The 18,283-nt window shown below is 38.6% G+C and overlaps 2 protein-coding genes across 2 annotated transcripts; one reads left to right on the top strand and one right to left on the bottom strand.

The window, feature by feature from the left end:
* Positions 1-904: 904 nt before the first annotated feature.
* LOC135461827 (rho-related protein racA-like) lies at positions 905-9,803 on the bottom strand. The gene is made up of 11 exons (XM_064739076.1): positions 9,753-9,803; positions 7,514-7,696; positions 6,962-7,133; positions 6,146-6,285; positions 5,667-5,748; positions 4,645-4,835; positions 3,391-3,580; positions 2,675-2,905; positions 2,071-2,174; positions 1,474-1,713; positions 905-1,131 (listed from the first exon to the last, which is right to left on the bottom strand). The coding sequence occupies exons 2-11, from the start codon at positions 7,694-7,696 to the stop codon at positions 919-921; spliced, it is 1,746 nt and encodes a 581-aa protein (XP_064595146.1). The 5' UTR covers positions 9,753-9,803; the 3' UTR covers positions 905-918.
* A 108-nt stretch (positions 9,804-9,911) lies between these two features.
* LOC135461830 (metaxin-2-like) lies at positions 9,912-16,984 on the top strand. The gene is made up of 9 exons (XM_064739079.1): positions 9,912-10,053; positions 12,765-12,812; positions 13,303-13,422; positions 13,806-13,882; positions 14,388-14,480; positions 15,651-15,689; positions 16,110-16,235; positions 16,492-16,568; positions 16,778-16,984. The coding sequence occupies exons 1-9, from the start codon at positions 10,011-10,013 to the stop codon at positions 16,944-16,946; spliced, it is 792 nt and encodes a 263-aa protein (XP_064595149.1). The 5' UTR covers positions 9,912-10,010; the 3' UTR covers positions 16,947-16,984.
* Positions 16,985-18,283: the final 1,299 nt, after the last annotated feature.

The following is an 18,283-nucleotide window of genomic DNA, read 5'->3' on the forward strand; positions in this document are numbered from 1 at the left end:
GAACCGTTCTTCTCAGCTACATCTTCACCCACACGCGTAGCATACGAGATATAAATGGAATGTTCTTAACTACGGCGTATAAACAAATCATTCTGATGGGTATAGGATAACCCAGAAGGCACCCCAATTTAGAGCGCAAACCTCCGACACAACAGAATGTAGAAATTCTAGCATTCCAATTCGGATCACTGCACAAATTTAACAGATTAATCCCTTTTATCAAGGCCAACCTGTGCATAAAACTTCATCCAACCTGCAAAACTTTTTGCTGCAAACTTGCCGACACACGCACAAATAGATCTAATCAAAAACATTACCTTCTATGCGAAGGTACATGTTATAATCTAGAAGAACATCAATATATTCTGCACGTTCAAACTTTCATTTGCATGTATACGCCAAAAATGTATACCACAAATAATTGTTTCCCCAAATATCGGGCGTCATTGTAAATTTCTGGCGTACATACTTAGAAATCTCCCGTAAAACTCTATGCTACTCCTGCCTGTTTATCTGTCACTTTAAGAATAACTCGACCTTATCCAAAAATATTGTTCTCGTATGTAATCTGATTTTTGGTGTAACTGCAAAGTTTCTTGAAGCATGGAGTATAGTGCTGGCCTCTTTGGTAAACACATTTTTACCAACTTTGCGAAAACGTTTATACAAAGCAGCGAAGGTGTATGGTCAACGGAAAGGTCGTTCATTCGTTACTTCATTTGTCGCTTGAACATGTCACTTCATCACGGGAATGCAACGATCTTTCAGAAGACAGAGGCATGTTTTACAGCTGGTTCCAGAACAAATGTTGTATTGATAAGACATCACAAGATGTAAACTTATTCCACCTTGTGTGATTTCTACAAACTGTAGATCTACATAACAGCCCTATACAAGTTTCTGACTGCCGTATTAAATCTACATTACAGAGCATTTTTCTCCTTTCTGCGCTATCAGTTTCTCGTACTGTTTCACGTCCTCTATGTAAGAAAGAGGCGGCCATCTTTCCTTCTCTACGTGCTTTTTGTTTTCTCCGGTCAGATGCTTCCACTCCGGTCGATTCATAAAGGGTTCGTAGTTTGAAGCGATGAAATGAAGGCACCATTTAGACAGCTGACTAGCGTTATGCATCTGAAGTCAAACAAAAAAAAAAGAAAAATAAAGCATGTAGACTAAATATATCCCGCATCAATTCATTATATGGTGAATGTCTCCTGTTGTCAACTTTTTTCATATATTTGACGGCTGTCTCGGTTATGGTTGGTGGGGGTGTGGTGTTGGTATGGTGGGGTTGCTAATGAAACGAGTTAAACCACTGCAACACCAGTTACTGGAAAAATTTTCTTACTTAACGCCGTGGTCGAAATTTCCAAGAGTTTCATTCATGAATGAAAAGTTTCATTTTCGCATATTTGCCTCATATATCAAGTGTTGAAAATAATTTGCATTAGACAAAAATATGAATGTACTTACATCGGAAAAGTTGAGCAAGCCAATAACATCAATGTCAGCCTTCTCTATGTTTTGGATACACTTTTTATCCACCTCTTTGCTAATGTATAGTTCACACAAATTAACTAGACGTGGTTGACCATATTCGTCCGCTAAGGCAAGTAGTTCCAATGCATCGCTGTCTTCAACTGGGGAATGATCCGTGTACAAATACTCCAAGAACGCAAGAAAACCCTCCATACTGATATCCGTTAGGCTTATCTACAAATTGAAGAGTTATAGCGATTGTTAAACTAGAATGATAAGACAAACAGGTATCCGTGAATTTCTCTCAATTTTATGACTTGTCCCTTAAACTCATTACCGTAAGTACTGTTAGCCGTATCACAACGCTGGTGCAAAAAGAAAATATCGTTGAGAGTTATCTCCCTTCATGAGTTGGCCCGGTACCGTGAGAATGACGGATTCAGGTTTAACATCAGATGCAGACCAAAGCAAAACATTTTCTTCCACTGGTTCAGTCGCAAGCGACGTCTTGTTTTCATTTATTTTTTTTAAGTTAAATAAATTTTAATATTCTATTTTTGAGAAAGCATGACTATAAATGATCCAGCTTACCTTGCAGACATCCTGAGCAGTTTCTGAGAATCGACCACTGAACATAGCGGACATCACCTCACATCTGGCGGCGAGGATTGCACGGTGGGCGTAAATCTGATCACCTGCAAATTGCTATAAAACATTTAACACACTTCCCAACGTTATTATTTATTTTATTCACTGGATTCGTGTTTTACGCCTTACTCCAGAATATTTCATTTACATGTATATACGACGGAGGCCAGCATTATGGTGGGAGAAAAGTGGGCAGGGCCAGCAGGAAATTGACTATTATCTGCAAGTTGCTGGCAGACCTCCCAGGTACCTGATATTATTATAAGGCTCGCAATTGTGCCGACAAGCTACCTAGTAATTAAATGACAATACACAAAGTATATAGACACACGCCTGTACAGGTAAAAGGGTCATTAACAACATACTTGTGTGTTCTGATTTTTCAGGTTTGGTGCTTTGCTATGAATTTAAAATGAATTCACTGCATGTAACATTGATTGTTTTTTATCCATATCTTTAAAGGAGAGTGGACGCGCTATACCTTCAAATTTAAAGGAGAATGGACGCGCTATACCTTCAAATTTAAAGGAGAATGGACGCGCTATACCTTCAAATTCAAAGATAACGTCTGCTAGTGAGGACTGATTCAGGAAAAGCTCCTTCATCCTCTGTCCCGTCTCGTCGTTCAGAAATGTACCTATACTTGGGTTAAGGAACTCTTGCTCGGTTTGAAGGTTTGAGCAGATTGTTTCCAGCTGAGACAACTTGAAAATGTTGGCTACTCTGGCAAGTTCTATGATGCCCTCGTCTGAAATGTCGCTAGGCAGATCTGGAACTCCTACAGCAAAATCAATAAAGTTGTGTTCTTGTTAGAATGTACATGTATTGTGGAATATATTTGGAACCCAGAATGCTGTTAGCACATAAGAACCACTGTTTTCATTAACGAACCATGAGTGCTACACAGCCTCGTAGTTCTCGTTTTCAAGATCTTTCAAGAGCGAGACCCATGTGTATACTGTCTTAACATTTTATTTACAGGTACAAGCATTTAGACTGGCAGTGACCTGACTTATTCTGACTTCCCTTCCAAAGGGAAACCACAGGAAAACAGGGAATTCTTGGCATAAATCTGTGTCTGGTTCAGCTGGAACTGGGCTAAATGTATGACTGTGTGTTTTTACGCCGTATTTTTTAACACATCACGGTCTGCCTTATCGACATGAGACGGATCAGCGACTGTTGGGTACAACCTGTAAATGGCTATAAAAATCAGTCAATTCTTGATGGATCAGCAAGTGGATACCCAATAATGATATATACCAGTGTAAAGAAACTCCAGGATGTGAACGAAAGTGGCGGCCTTGATGTCTGAGCAGATCTCAATACAGGTGTGACCGTGCTGATTGTCGGACTTCCGGTCGTATACTGCGGCTATACCTTCGACCCTCCCACAATTCAGGTCTTCTAGTGTGAAGTTATAGCCAGCTTTGATCTCCTGTAGTTGGTTACTCTGAGAACGGGAATATATAGATCAAAACGCCTTGCCTGAATAGATATACCGATATAGCACAACGATAAACTCTCCAATATATTTGAATGAAAGTATTAGTTTTACGCTCGCATAAAGCATACATATGGACTTATACACATAAGCATACAAATGTCCTAGACATTCCTTCCTTGGGTCTAGTTTCAATTGGATATGCTGGGTTATAACCTACATAACATTCTTTTCAAGCACTTTCAGGGCGTATATGTTCAGTATTACCCGATGGCCAATTGTGTCCACCATACAGAGTGCACAATTTTCACAAGTTTTAATTGTTTATGGAACTTTATACATCTAATCGCTCGTTCAACATTCAAAACCAAGAAACCAACAAAAAAAAAAAAACAGACTGTGGAGTAAATAGCAAATGAAAAACATGCATTAGGAGAGCAATGTTAAACTTCAACAGTTAACAACACCCATCCGTTTTATCTAACCGTTATAACAACCCTTAGCTCCTCCATCTCTGTCATTCGCATTACCTCCTTGATCAGACGGCGTTTGTGTATATTTTGAAAGATCAGCCGAATAGAATTTCATCGTAGATTTGTTACCTTTACTCTGTAAGCCCAGGCGGTTTTCCGAACCAGTCTTCCTGATCGCCCTCACATAAGTGAAATATTCTTGAGTACCGGTAGTTATTCAGCTGATTGCTGTATATCTCAATACTCAAACAGTCTTCACTTATAAGATGGCGTATAGTTTTGGGGGAGGATCTTTGATAAACAACCGGCCTTTACCAAGTTACTGAACTTTACAACGTGTGCCGTACATGTACCATTGGGAACACCATCTTGATGTAAGACGTTAGACTTGGCAGCGTTGTCGACAGTTTGTTGCCACCAAGGCCTGAAGAAATGAGAGCGAGAGAATCCACGAATTCCTTCCACGGCTGGAAAAGACCAAACCTTTTCACCATTCGGCCATGACCCGCTTCCTACGTGTTCGTGAACACTAGATAAACCATACGCTGCCCTTATCAAAATCAAATATTGTGGTTTGGGCCAGTTTTCTGCATGACTAACCTTCACAGAGGCCGAGATGCCAAAGATTCTGGAGAAGAATAGAGATGCCCCAGAAAGGATGATTTTGTGGGCATCTATGCAATGGACATCTTCGACAGTAAAAGTGACATCAGCGTGATGGGGTGATCTTAATAGGGCGTGGAACTCGTCAGCAAACACCGATGTCTCCACCTCAATCCAGGGAGCTTTGCCTGTAAAAATCAGTCATGAGTGTGAAACGGACTGGAATATAATAAGGCTTACATTCAGAATTACTTGTAGACATTAATTTGATTCCTTTGAGAAAGTAAATTAGACGACAATTGAAGAAAATCGGTTCTAAGGGCAACATTACAATAATTTTAAACAAGAAAGACTGTAAGAAAATGTATTTATCAATGTGTTCTTTAAAAGAGACTTACTACACAATAAAAACAATAAAAACTTGATGCGGAAGGATAAATTGTCATTTAATCCCATCGAATTTTAGCCCATCTGATGTTTTTTGAAAAAGCACTTTTACGGTCACATCTAGATCCCATGTAGAACTCTAGCTTAGTGAAAGAATGCCCAAGTTTTTTAACAAAGTCTGTGTGGTAAGCTGAAGTCTGAAAGCAGCATACAATCGTCAATTCAAACCGCCACATCATATACAGAGATTTGTATTTTTGTATTACACGATGGCGATACAGGAGGAACTTGCAAACTTACAGTCAATACAGCATGACATTTATTTATTTATTTCAGCGCTCTGTATCACTTGTCCGTGAGAGGAAGGTTACAGCTCTACCGTGATAGTCACCGAGTTCAACATAGATTAATGCGGTAGATAAATGATTACTGCTTAAAAGTCATGTACGGAATAACCAAGTAATCGCCATATTGCGATAAAGTAACAAGCTCAAGAATGTTTTCCACCATAACATTGCTAATATGATGATATGGGTGGAGAGGGCTGGTCGTCATATATAGGAAACGTGAAGGTTATTTTTTTTATTATTACACGATGGCAACCTTTTGCAGTTAGGACTTGTGTATCTCACCAGCTGGAGGCATCACAGGAGGCTGGGGACCCAACTTTTTCTTCCTTTTCTTCTTGGGGTCGTGGTTCAACACCTCTCTAATCTGAATAGATTACAACACAAATATTACTCAAGCCTAAATAAATCTTGCGGTATTGAGCGCTAAAACTTCTTACCTCCCACCATAACGCTGGCCGCCGTCATGTAAGTGAAATATTCTTAAGTACGGCGTAAAACACCAATGAAATAAATAAATAAATAAAACTGCATCTCGCACACCTCAATGTGGAGCATCCAAAGGACCTGTTTTCTTGGTACGGGACACATTACATTGAAGGACATTACATCCCCTTGTAGCTTATTTCAATAACACTTGACTGTGAAATAAAAACGAAACTAAAAATGTTAATAATATTAATAATGGACATGAAAAAAGTTACCATAAGGATATTAAAAGTTACTTTTCATTAAAGCATGTGAATATTACGATATTTTCTTACAGCATTGTCAAAGCAATCCTTCACTCCTTCCTGCGTTAACGCACTCGTCTCATAATAGGGCAAACCTAATTTATTCGCCATTTCTTTCCCTTCCTTGTATGTAACGATTCGACCATCGCTGCGTTCTGTTAGTCTTAAATCTGCGTAACAGAAAAGTGTTCATGTCACTGCACCAAGTCGTAAACCAGGAAAGTCACGCACAAAGTGAAATTCGTCATTTGCAAAATTCTCATCACAAACGGTAAAACTAATCTCCACCCTCAAAGCATTCCAAAAGCTATGCATGATATTTTGTTATTCTCCTCATATAGTAGGCCTATAAGTGGGTCACTCATTCGGGTGTTTGTAAGCTTATAAAAACATTCATGAGAGGGTCTGTACACAAGCACAGCAGCAAGAAGCAATGTGCTTTTATTATCATTTGGAACTCTTCCTTAGCTATCTGAACAATGAACCACTCAGCAGTTTTCAGTGATGTCTGAGAGTCTTGGAGAAACCTCAAGCATTCATTCATTCACTCATTCATTCAGATGCCGTGACTGTTACAAAACACAAAGAGACAGAAGCTGGTGAATAATGCATTTTCTTTTACACTAATATTATCATACTGATAAGTTAACTTTCGCTTTTCTTTAATATACATAGAACAATTAATTAATCTATATAGGAGTGTGTCTCTAGCGCACGTATATCAGAGGTCACACAGCGAAGGCTAGATTCGAGCCAAAGCCTTCCCCAGGCGCCAATCACATGCGTCCATAATTATGTAGTTTACATCACACTATATATGCGTATGATATGCTAAGGAACTCTTACCTTTCTTACAGCCCACGAGTATAACTGGTACTTTGGCTTTGTCGAAATGCTCCAATTCTGGCAGCCATTTTTCAGCTACGTTTGAGAGGGAGTTTCTGTTATCTATGGCGAAGCAGATGAGAAAAACGTCTGTTCCTGGATAGGCCAAGGGACGTAAGCGGTCATAATCTTCCTGGAAAAGACATACAGCCACTTGAGAGATAATGGAAGATATCTTCCCATTAAATAGTGCTAGACATTATGTGTAGAATTCTTTTTTACAAAGTGACGACCATTTTAATAATATTCAAATAACCAACAGGCTAGGCCTTTAACTCAGCTATACTCATATACTCTATATTGTTAGAAATTGTATAATTGTGTGGTTAATTATATCATCAAAATGAGGTGGGTCACTACGGGTACAAATGTATCCCATTTATAAATGTTTATAGTGTGTGCCAAGGCTACGAAGCTAAATGACCTTGTCTGTAAAACACACACAAAATATACATGTAGTGTATTGGCGAGGAGTACATGGATTGATGCCTACAACAGCCCACCGTAACTTACCTGCCCCGCTGTATCCCAGAGCCCCAAGGAGACGGCTTTACCGTCCACCATCATCGAGGCAGAATAGTTATCAAACACGGTGGGAACATACTCGGACGGAAATGAACCGGTCGTATAGGAAATGAACAAGCAACTCTTCCCAACGCCTCCGTCCCCAACGCAGAGAAGTTTGATGTTCTGCATCTAAACAAAAAAAAAAAAAACAGAGAGGTTTGACGTTCAACATCTCAACACACAACACAGACGTTTCACGCTCTACATCGAAACAAAGAACATGTAGAGAAATTTTGAACTACGTCATAATTTTAAAGCTTCAATAGGTCCTATAATATGGAGTTTGCGGAGGTCCTCTTGCCTTCCAGGAACTATTTTCAATGAACACGGTAATATATAGCATATATAAGCCTAGCGTATATAGGCCTAGAGAAATATGACAAGTACGCCTATGCTGTAGTTGATTAACTGATTCATTGATCGTCTGATTTAAGTTATTGTTGCTTACGGCAGTACTCCCTGATTGGTAAATCACCGACAATATACAACAACGAATTTTCCCCATACGTGAATTACAGATATACACGTCATGATATATATATATATATATATATATATATATATATATATATATATATATACATATAGATGAAAGACCAGCGGTCTTCAAGGAATATTACACAGCCCGAGCAAGCATCATCAGCAGTGCACCTGGTCAATTCACAGTCAAAGGGCGGAAATGAGCCTGATCCTTGTATGTCAATTACATGGTTGTGTCTGGTTAGACTACCTTTTCGTGTTATTGTACACACATTTTATTTCACTGACCAAAGCCAATGAAACCTACTTATGCAGGATTTATCCATTTTTGGAAATGTTCTTCATCCACGGTGTTTGCAGTGCACGTAGAGATGTGCACTTATACATATATGTGTTGGTCGGGTCTGTTCTTGTTCATCGACTGTCATTGGCTGTTTTGTTTTTGTATATAATGTCGGAAATGATGACGAGGTGTATAAGCTGGTCTCCCGTTCGTGTGTATATGTTGGCCCTATGCAGAGATACAACTACGAAAGTATAGCTACGTGCATTTCCGTTTCTATAATATAAATACCTACCCATTCCACCAGCAAAGACGTCAGTACTGTAACAGTGTTCTAAATAGTGTACACTGTATACGATTAGTTAATACATATAGGCCTATATGATCTGAACTCCACATTTTATATCGGCCGACTAGATATAGCTCATAATTTTGCTTGCCCACATGATAAATGGAAAAACTTGTTAATGCCACATGTAATTGCCTTTCTTATTTTTGGAAAATTTCCATGTTGCTTTGCATTGACGTAATCTGCGTAGCTTATCATGGGCCTAAACATAAACGGGTGTTTTACGGTAGTCGTAAAGACAGCTGAGGGCGGGGGCTGGATACTACGTTCATCGCTTACAATATCCTAATGTTTTGTGCGACTTGTAACATTAATGTATGCTATGTCCATAAAAGAGAAAGACTACGCGTACATATAGACTAGCCTCAGTCCAACCATAATGAACTTATCCATCAATCGGACATTGTCCTATTCTACTGATTTATAATCATAAGTGCACTTACGGCCTATGCCTGAATGTTGAATAAGCTCGTTATGGTTGCAATGTGATTGCAGACACCCCCCCCCCCCGCCCCTTGCAATCCCCCCCCCCCCGACTACGCTTCCTATGTAATGTAGACGTTCATTTACATATAAAAGAAATGTCATTCACTCACAACGCACCGTATATATGCACGCGTTGCGAGAAGTGGAGGTTAAACCACACAGATGACTAGAATTTGTAAATCGAAAGCTACACGTGCTATTTGAATATCAGAATGAGATAATGTCCAAATTGTCTTAGTTAGACCTTAATATTATAAAGAGTTTTAATTATTTAGTAATAGCTTAATTTACTAAACATTTTAAATTAGGCTTATAAATGTTACGACGTTTAAATGGGATGTACATATTTATAGGTCTAATATATAGGGGCCTACATATTACTAGTAATGGTATACAATCTACGAAAGGTCAGTTTACGTCATAAATTTGTTCCTGTAGGCTAATGACATCACAGAGAGGCCTCCTTGTTTCCAACGAGTAACTAGCCTATTATGAGGTTGCTGAAAGAAGCCAGAAAAACACGCTCTAATTTTGTTCTATAGCCTACGTCAGACAAAAATTTAAAAATTCATAATCCGATCACTTACCTTTACTCAATTGACAATCTCTTGTTAACTCTCGACCATATCGAATCTCTGAATGAACGTCGAAAGCAATTGCTGCTATCTTATACTCGTGCCGGAGTGGTTATTTATAACCTCCAATCAGGAACTGGCTATTTTTAGAACATCGTCAGGAGACGGGATATCCATCGCTTTCGCCGATAGAGGGCGCCGTTAGAGACAAGCATGGTTGTCATTATCGGTCAAATGTTTGACTGCTTATAAACAATTTTCGACATTACAATGACCTCACTCGTATCTCAAGCGGTTTCAGTAGAATTAGGACGTATGTATATGTATTTGTTTTCTCGTGTGTTTAAATGCTTTGTTAGGAAGAGAACTTCGCGGAATCACTTCACCTTGACACTGCCACAACAACAACAACTGTCCTCATACCTGTTAGTCCATCTCCATGCATTTTATGAAATTCTGACAGTCATCGTAGCACTGAGTCTATCAACGCATCCCCCCAAAAAACATGGTGCGGATGTTTCATCTTCTTGCCAAGTATGGCAATCTAACTCACCTCCTCTGTGTACTTATATGTTGTTTTTATTGTGGAATCTCCAATACTATCCTCTTAATTTGCTATGCTCACCTATGCAACTAATTAACTCGCTGCATAGTGACTGCTAGAATTTCGGCGGTACAAAGTACCTCGCCGTCGACAGCCATTTTGAAGTGTCACGTGATCTACTTTCGGGTTTGAAATGCAACTGAGTTTTGGTATTGAAATTCTCCAGAAAACTGTTTTATTTCGATTGCTGTCTGCATAAACAACTGCAACCCTCGTAATTCAATCCAAAAAGGGCATAAAAAAAGAACTTGTATTTTTAGTGCAGTTAAGTTTGGGTGCCATGAGTGTGGACCTCATTGAGATCAGCTCCAACAAGTCGGAGTGCGCAGATGTGCGGCGATTTGTTTGAGAGGTTGATGTCTCAGTGTTGTGATGAATGTCAGATGTTCTAAAGCACACTGAATCCATCTAGATGGGCACCAATGCGGTCGCTGTGAGTTCAAGTCCAGCTCATGCTGGCTTCCTCTCCGGCTGTACGTGGGAAGGTCTCCCAGCAACCTGCGGATGGTCCGTGGGTTTCCCCCGGGCTGTGCCCGGTTTCCACCCACCATAATGCTGGCCACCGTCGTATAAGTGAAATATTCTTGAGTACGGCGTAAAACACCAGTCCAAATGAATAAATAAATCTAGATGGACTAGATACCTGTTAAAAGAACATTAAATAGAATTACCAAGCAATCAAACTTTTTCCGCAGTAATTCAGATATTATTTAATTGAGATGAATTGTAAGGATTAGGTTGATGCATGTGATGAGTGAATTCATTTAAGAATCTCCTTATTAAATTCATAGTTCGACACCTGGATTCCTGGCAAGGAGCAGGAGGTGATAAATAACATGGAGGGAAATGGGTGAAATGCTGATTTTGCTGATTTCTAAAGTTACAAGTACTACAACTATTCCAGAAAGAATTTCTTACTAAAAGCTAAAATTTTCATTTTTTATGCCAAAATCTACTTCATTGAATATCTAACTTGGGTTAATTTCTCTTTGTTTTCACCTCCAGTACTTTAGTCCCGTGACCAAGGAGTGTGCTGATGATTGGCTCAGAGCAGCTATGGCATTGCTGCAAAACTACGAATAAGCCAGAACTGCTCCATTGGTTACTCCAGTGATGTACATACCATCGCATTTTACCCAGCTCAATGCTGGAAGTTTGTCCCCACACCTTTCAGTTTAACCCGGGCATTGCTGTTACTGAATAACAAATGACAACTTTATATAATGAATGCTCCTTTACTACAGGGAAACGAATGAAACTGATATCACATGATAGGACACTAATAGTAACTGTCATTCTATTCTAAACAACATTCCTCGTCATCATATGACTGAAGAATTGTTAAGTACGATGTTAAACCCCAAACAGGGACCTCCGTGCCTCAGTTGGTTAGCACGCTAGGGCAAGCGTAATGACTCAGGAGCCTCTCGCCAATGCGGACGCTGTGAGTTCAAGTCCAGCTCATGCTGGCTTCCTTTCGTGGGAAGGTCTGCCAGCAACCTGCCGATGGTCTTGGATTTGCCCCAGGCGCTGCTCAGTTTCCTCCCACCATAATGCTGGCCGCAGTTGTATAGGTGAAATATTCTTGAGTATGGCGTAAAGCACCAATCAGATAAATAAATAAATAAACCCCAAGCACTCACTCACTAAACAACATTTCAGGGCAAGGGAATCATACTTTTTGTGTATTACTACTGTAACTCATGAGGACTAGGGCTTCACTGGTGTTTCTGAATTGCATAAAGTGCTGTTTTAGCCAAGCCTAGGATAAACTGGAAAGTCTGTGGACAAACTTCCAGTTTTGAACCGGGACATATTTGCTATTATGGTACGTACATTAGGTTCGTAACCGTCAAAGCAGTTTTTGCTGTTATACAGGGAGCCTCTGAGAAGTGGGTTAGCGATCAACAAAAGCAACAGTTACTGCAAGGTTGATGCCTTTGTTGGTCACCAACCCATTTCTTAGATGTTAATTGTGAAAAGGGGATTCCTCAATGAATTCACTTCACTCTAATAAGCGACAGAAAAATACATGTAGTCCTCACTATGGCCATAATAAGGTTATTTCAGAATTATTTAGCATGCTGAACCTGATCTTGCATGTAATGTAATATTGTAGTCTTCCTTTAAAGTCTTTTAGATTCTTAAAAAAATGTTGTATGCTGATATCTGAGTGTCATTTTGTCATTTAGTCTTCCAACACTATTTTGAACACTATTACAGTGTATATGAAACTGTTACAGTGTATAGTGTATATAAATAGAAGACCATATGCAAGAGTCAGTGACTTGCAAAAATAGAGTAAAAGGGTGATCAACACCTAAAAATATAATATAGTTTTTAATAAAACAGTTGTTATTGTCTTGTACAGGTGTATGCATACCAATCCATGAATGTTAATCTATACCATTAAATTTTAGCTCAAGTGCCTTGGCCAGAAAATGTGTCCTTCTACCAGCCCTATGAATGTAAGTGGTCACGTACTTATCCTAATTGACACCATTTTGACTAGTAGTAATATTCTGTCATGGAGGTGTACTTAGTTATGTTTACTGTGATGTTAATGAATTGTTTTATTGCTTATAAATTTTCTTCCACGTGGAGATGAATTGTGGCAGTTATAGGGGATGGGCATACATCATAAATGAATTACTGTATTTCACCTAAAGGTTAACATTTCTTGATTTACGCATTTTGCTTGTTTCTAATTGATTATCAGGCCGAGTAACAGAGGTTTGTTAAGCATTAGGCTCAATGGTTACCTTCAGTCAGAAACCTGGCCACAATCACAAAAGGTAATAAGTCTTAATCTACAGTAAGAAATGCAGTTCAGATAAACACATCACTCAAGAAACTACTAACAAAGCCTGTCTATGTACAGATACAGTGTATTTGTGTTCAGTGCAGGACAAATATTCATGTAATAACATATGAAATGTTTTCTTGTTTCTTGTCCAGCTGACCAGATCCTGTTACCAGACTGTGCCAACTGCTTAGCTGTAAAAACATTTCTCCACATGAATGGCCTGAACTTTTTGGTGGAACTGAGGACCAATGCTGAGGAAATGTCCCCTTCAGGTAGAATCATAAAGATAGGCTCTCTGTCTGACAAGAACATATTTTACTACATACTAACATGGGCCAAACACCGTGTACAGAAGGTGCCTCAGAGTGATGCATTTTCCCTGATCTCAGTGAACAACTGAACTAGTCGAACGTGACAAAAACTTAAAACTTAAAAAAAATTACAAAAAATTACAAAATTAGAGTGGAGTTGAATCCTGGTCAGTTACCAAAGTGTCAGTGTTTGTAGTCATATAAGGCCATTTATGACATGATTGACCCATTTTGAACATGAGTACTATTTATACGCTGTCCAGGTAAACTGCTATCTGACTTGTAACTGTTTGTTCTCCTAATTAGAAAATCCAATAAATAATACTTTGTTACCTTGATTTCAGGGCGAGTACCGTTTATTCAAGTTGGTGCTTTCCTGATATCTGAACTTGACCCAATCATTGCTTTTGTGAATACTAAGGTACGTTAGCGCGGCGCAATTACCCAGGAGCCTCTCGTTAATGCAGTCGCTGTGAGTTCAAGTCCAGCTCATGCTGACTTCCTCTCGACTGTATGTGGCAAGGCCTTGCAGTGGATGGTCATGGGTCCTGCCAGGCTCTGCCCGGTTTCCTCCCACCATAGTGCTGGCCACTGCCGCATAAGTGAAATAATTTTTGGGTCAAGAGTGTAAAACACCAATCAAATAGAATAAAAGAAATAACTATGGTAGGTTAATAAAGTAATTTGCACTACTTATGTTCATGCAATTTTCGATCTGTACATATTTATGTACATTTAAATGTGTAGTTTGTATAATCCTGAGATCAGCACCAATCTACAATAATTTCATTTTTCTGTTTGTTGTACTTTGACTGTCAATACCTGCTTTAAAGAGGACTGTGCTATGCGATGGCTTACGTGTGTGTCAATCCCTAAAATGTTGTTGTTTTTTTTTTGGAATGTATTAATCTGATTGTGAATTCCAGGGCTTTAACTTGAGTGAGAACTTAAATGAAATACAGAGATCTGAAATGAGGGCCTATATGAGCCTTGTGGAAAACATTCTCGTCAATGCAGAGGTGAGTTATCTCCCTTGTTTATGTTTCATGAGTCTTACCTTAGTATGGTAAGCGAACAAGCGATGCTTGTTGGGTGCTATTAAAGCAGTCCACATAATGATGCTGCCATTGACTTGTTGTTTACTTTTGTTTTCTGAAACGTAAAGCTTCACTGATGAAATTCAGCAGTTGCACACATGTTTAGGAAATTTAGTGGCGCAACATTCTGCGCATAATTATGAATACTCCTGGTATGTGTCACTGTCAGTTTGGTGCATTTAGTTTACAGCACATTTACAAAAACACCGAATGATGGGGAGTTTGTCAGTGCAGAAAAAAACTGCGAATCTCCTCACAAGTTAGGTTTCTTTCAAATCGCCATGAGGCTTGCCTGCCTGAGCAGTGGGAATTTGGTTGAAAAACATAATCAATCTGTTCAGCTGTTATGTAAACAAAAATAAAATATATGTATTGTGGAGTGACCTTTACTCCAGCTAGGATGACTAGGCGAGAATCCTCCATTGAGTTTAATTTGAGCGACAGATTTGTTGTCACTAGTCCAGTGATGTAACAATGTGTTGCCGCCACCTTTGTTTTCTTACACACTGTCTAGGAGGATTAAGGTTTGTGCTCTTCAAAATACATTATTCCATAAAAAAAGTAAAGCATTATTTGCACACTCTTGTCATGCAGGTCTAAAATTCGCCTTTCTTGAAGATACTCTCGAGTTGCAGATAGAGCAGTCGTAAATCACTTTACAAGTGATAATATTCCAATATTTCAAGTCTGTTGCGACATTTATTTTTATAAATGTTATTGTTTTCATAAACTGGGTAGCTCAATCAACATAAGTACATGAAATTCTTGTGTGCATTTTGTATCATACCGTACAACTGTCGTCAGTCACTTTCAGAATTCTGCCTATTCCTGCCATTACAAAGTATCTCCTTTGTCAGGATTCGTTTTTGGGCGGATTTGATTATAACATGATATGAATTTTTGGTGTCATTGCTATAAACTTATATTTTCCAGCCAGATGCCATTTTAGATTTTAAACAAACCTCAAAACTCCCTTCTAAGATAAATAGACCTGTCTCCATGTAAAAAGGAGAAACTGAGTCAGGGATAACATTTGAGGTCAAATACAGTAAATACTTGTTAATATTACAGACTGTGCTGTAATTGTTTCAGTTATACATCTGCTGGTGTGAAGATACAGTTTACTCTCAGGTAGGAAACTGTCTGCTTGAACTTGAGCATACGAATACATGTATTTTGGTGTAATAGATGATAAATAAATAAAACTGGACCCCATATAAATCAGGTGATAGCAGTGTGGCCACATCTCATTTCAGCTACTTGTGTGACTTTGTATAGTAGTCTCTACTTTTTCAGCATGGTCAGTCACTTTAAGCAAACAGAAAACTAAATGGAATTATTTCACAAGGCTAAGTTAAGGAGTGGATATGAGAAGTTAAATTGAATTGATTAACAATTGTTCTGATTTTGTGTTGGACATACATGTACATATGCCCTAAGTTTCACACTGAAGTAATGGTATCCATTCAGCCACGGATAACAGAATTTCTATGCAGTTTCACGTTTTGGTTAGGATGTCCATGTCGGACTGATTTATTGATTTATCTTCAGGTGACCAAGAAACGACATGGATCCATTCATCCCTGGCCATTAAATCATTTATTACCATGGAAACGGAGACAGGAAATAAAATCTCGGATGAAGTCCACAGGATGGGGGAAGAAGACCATGAATGATGTAAGGAGGATGCAGCTGTAGATTACTAGAGACAACTAAGGTATAGAGGCTATACATCTCCAGGCAATGAAATAATGCTATAAGTTTGGGATGATGTTAATGTCACCATTCACAAAGAACAGGATCCTGCACATACATTATTCTAGCCGGCCCCTGGACCCTCACCTTATTTCACAGTTTTTTTTCCAGGTGTGTGACAAAGTCTTCTCAGATATGAGCAGAGGCGCTCATAGATTAGTGTCATTCTGTGTTTCAGGTATGCGATGAGGTAATCACATGTTGCCAGGCTCTTTCAGAAAGATTGGATAGACAGAAATTCTTTTTTGGAGAAAAGTGAGTACAAATGTATTGTGAATTTTATATATAAAAATGTCTTAATATGAATTGACTGCTTTATGGTATTAGTACAAGAAAGTCCTAATGTGGAAAATAATAAAAAAAAATTGTTAAGCATTTTGCTTTAAATCATTCAAATTTAAGCATGTTGTGTATTCATGGAATACATATGGTAAAAAAAAAATCATCTTGTTTTTTGTTTCCAGACCAACTGAACTAGACGCTTTAGTATTTGGACACTTGTACTCAATCTTGACAACAAACCTACCTGTTACTAGACTGGCAGAAATAATCCGTGGCTACCCTAACCTGGCTGAGTTCTGTCGCAGAATCGATGAAACTTATTACAGAGAGTCTGACTTTGAGGAAGTTTGACCCCTGCCACTGATTACTGCCACACATAGAGACTTTAACTAGGTTTGTGTTTGATCCTGTCCATGTACATTGATCATAGAACGGATAATATAGGATTTACTTATATAGCCTGGAGGATGCATGAAGAAACAGATGTCCAGAAAAGAGAATAAAGGTGATTTACTCAGCGGTAAAAAATATGGTCTTCTCATTATTCTTGGATGCTAATTTGATCATAAATTAAAGTATTAAAGTCAGAAATCAGGAACAAGCTGATGTGTGTAAGGAAATAAAGTGAATAATGAAGAATTTAATGAGAAAATCTGTCAGATTCATGTGTTGAAGCCATAACTGGTGGTGCATCCTATATGGTGAGGGGTGGAGACATATGTTCAAGTTTTCAGCCTTCAGCTTTAAAATCAGCAGTCTGATACATGAGCTTCCTTGACTTACAGAGATAGGCTAAGTACTGGTCGCCATATCGTCTGTGTACAGTGAGTGACTGGGACAGGTCAGGTGTTACAGCTGAAGGAGATACCATTGTGATATGATAGAATTCATATTCTTGAGTACAGCATGAAACACCTATCAAATAAATAAACCCCAAGGAAGGAAGGCCCGCTTTGAGAATGAGAGTCAACTTAACTAAAGGGAAGACAACTCTGCCTCTTTGGGCACATCTATATCCATGCATGTTAAAACCTCCTGAAACAAGCTATACACAGATCAACATTCTTTGGAAACCTGCAGATTCTTGATAGTTTTAACCAGTTTTTAAGAGGCTGTCACAAGCTTAGCATGACCTTTTCCTCGTCGTTTCTGGTACCTCTCTGACACCAGTGTAATGAGACGTGTGAGATACCTGCTGATTTGCCTCTTGTGTCGCATAAATATATGTATTTGTGTGTAATGCTCAGAGAAATATCTGTAACAGTGTGCAACACAAATATTTGTTTCTTGCCAAGTATACTTGAAATCAAACAATCTGCTCATCAGGAATGCATGAAAAGTGGATATGCATTTTTCCAAAAATCTAATCCAAATGTGTCTATTTAAAATGATTTGAAGACAGAGGTGAATCATGGCATTCACTTAGTAAATGTAAAGCATGTACGTTTGGCATCTGTCTATATTTTTTATGATGCAACTAATTGTATGTCATCAGTGTCATCAGAAGTAGTAAGGCACTTCTCATGGGGAAAAAAAATAAATATGTAAAATCAAAAGAAAAGTCAAACCACTTCAGTGGAGGCCAGAAAAAATGAAAGCTCATGCACAAACATGCACTAAAGACTGTAAATGTCATAAAACCACAATGGATCTACATGTATGTGGAGAATAAAAACCCCGTAAAATGA

Source organism: Liolophura sinensis, chromosome 1, assembly GCF_032854445.1.
Source record: "Liolophura sinensis isolate JHLJ2023 chromosome 1, CUHK_Ljap_v2, whole genome shotgun sequence".
NCBI classification, from domain to species: domain Eukaryota; kingdom Metazoa; phylum Mollusca; class Polyplacophora; order Chitonida; family Chitonidae; genus Liolophura; species Liolophura sinensis.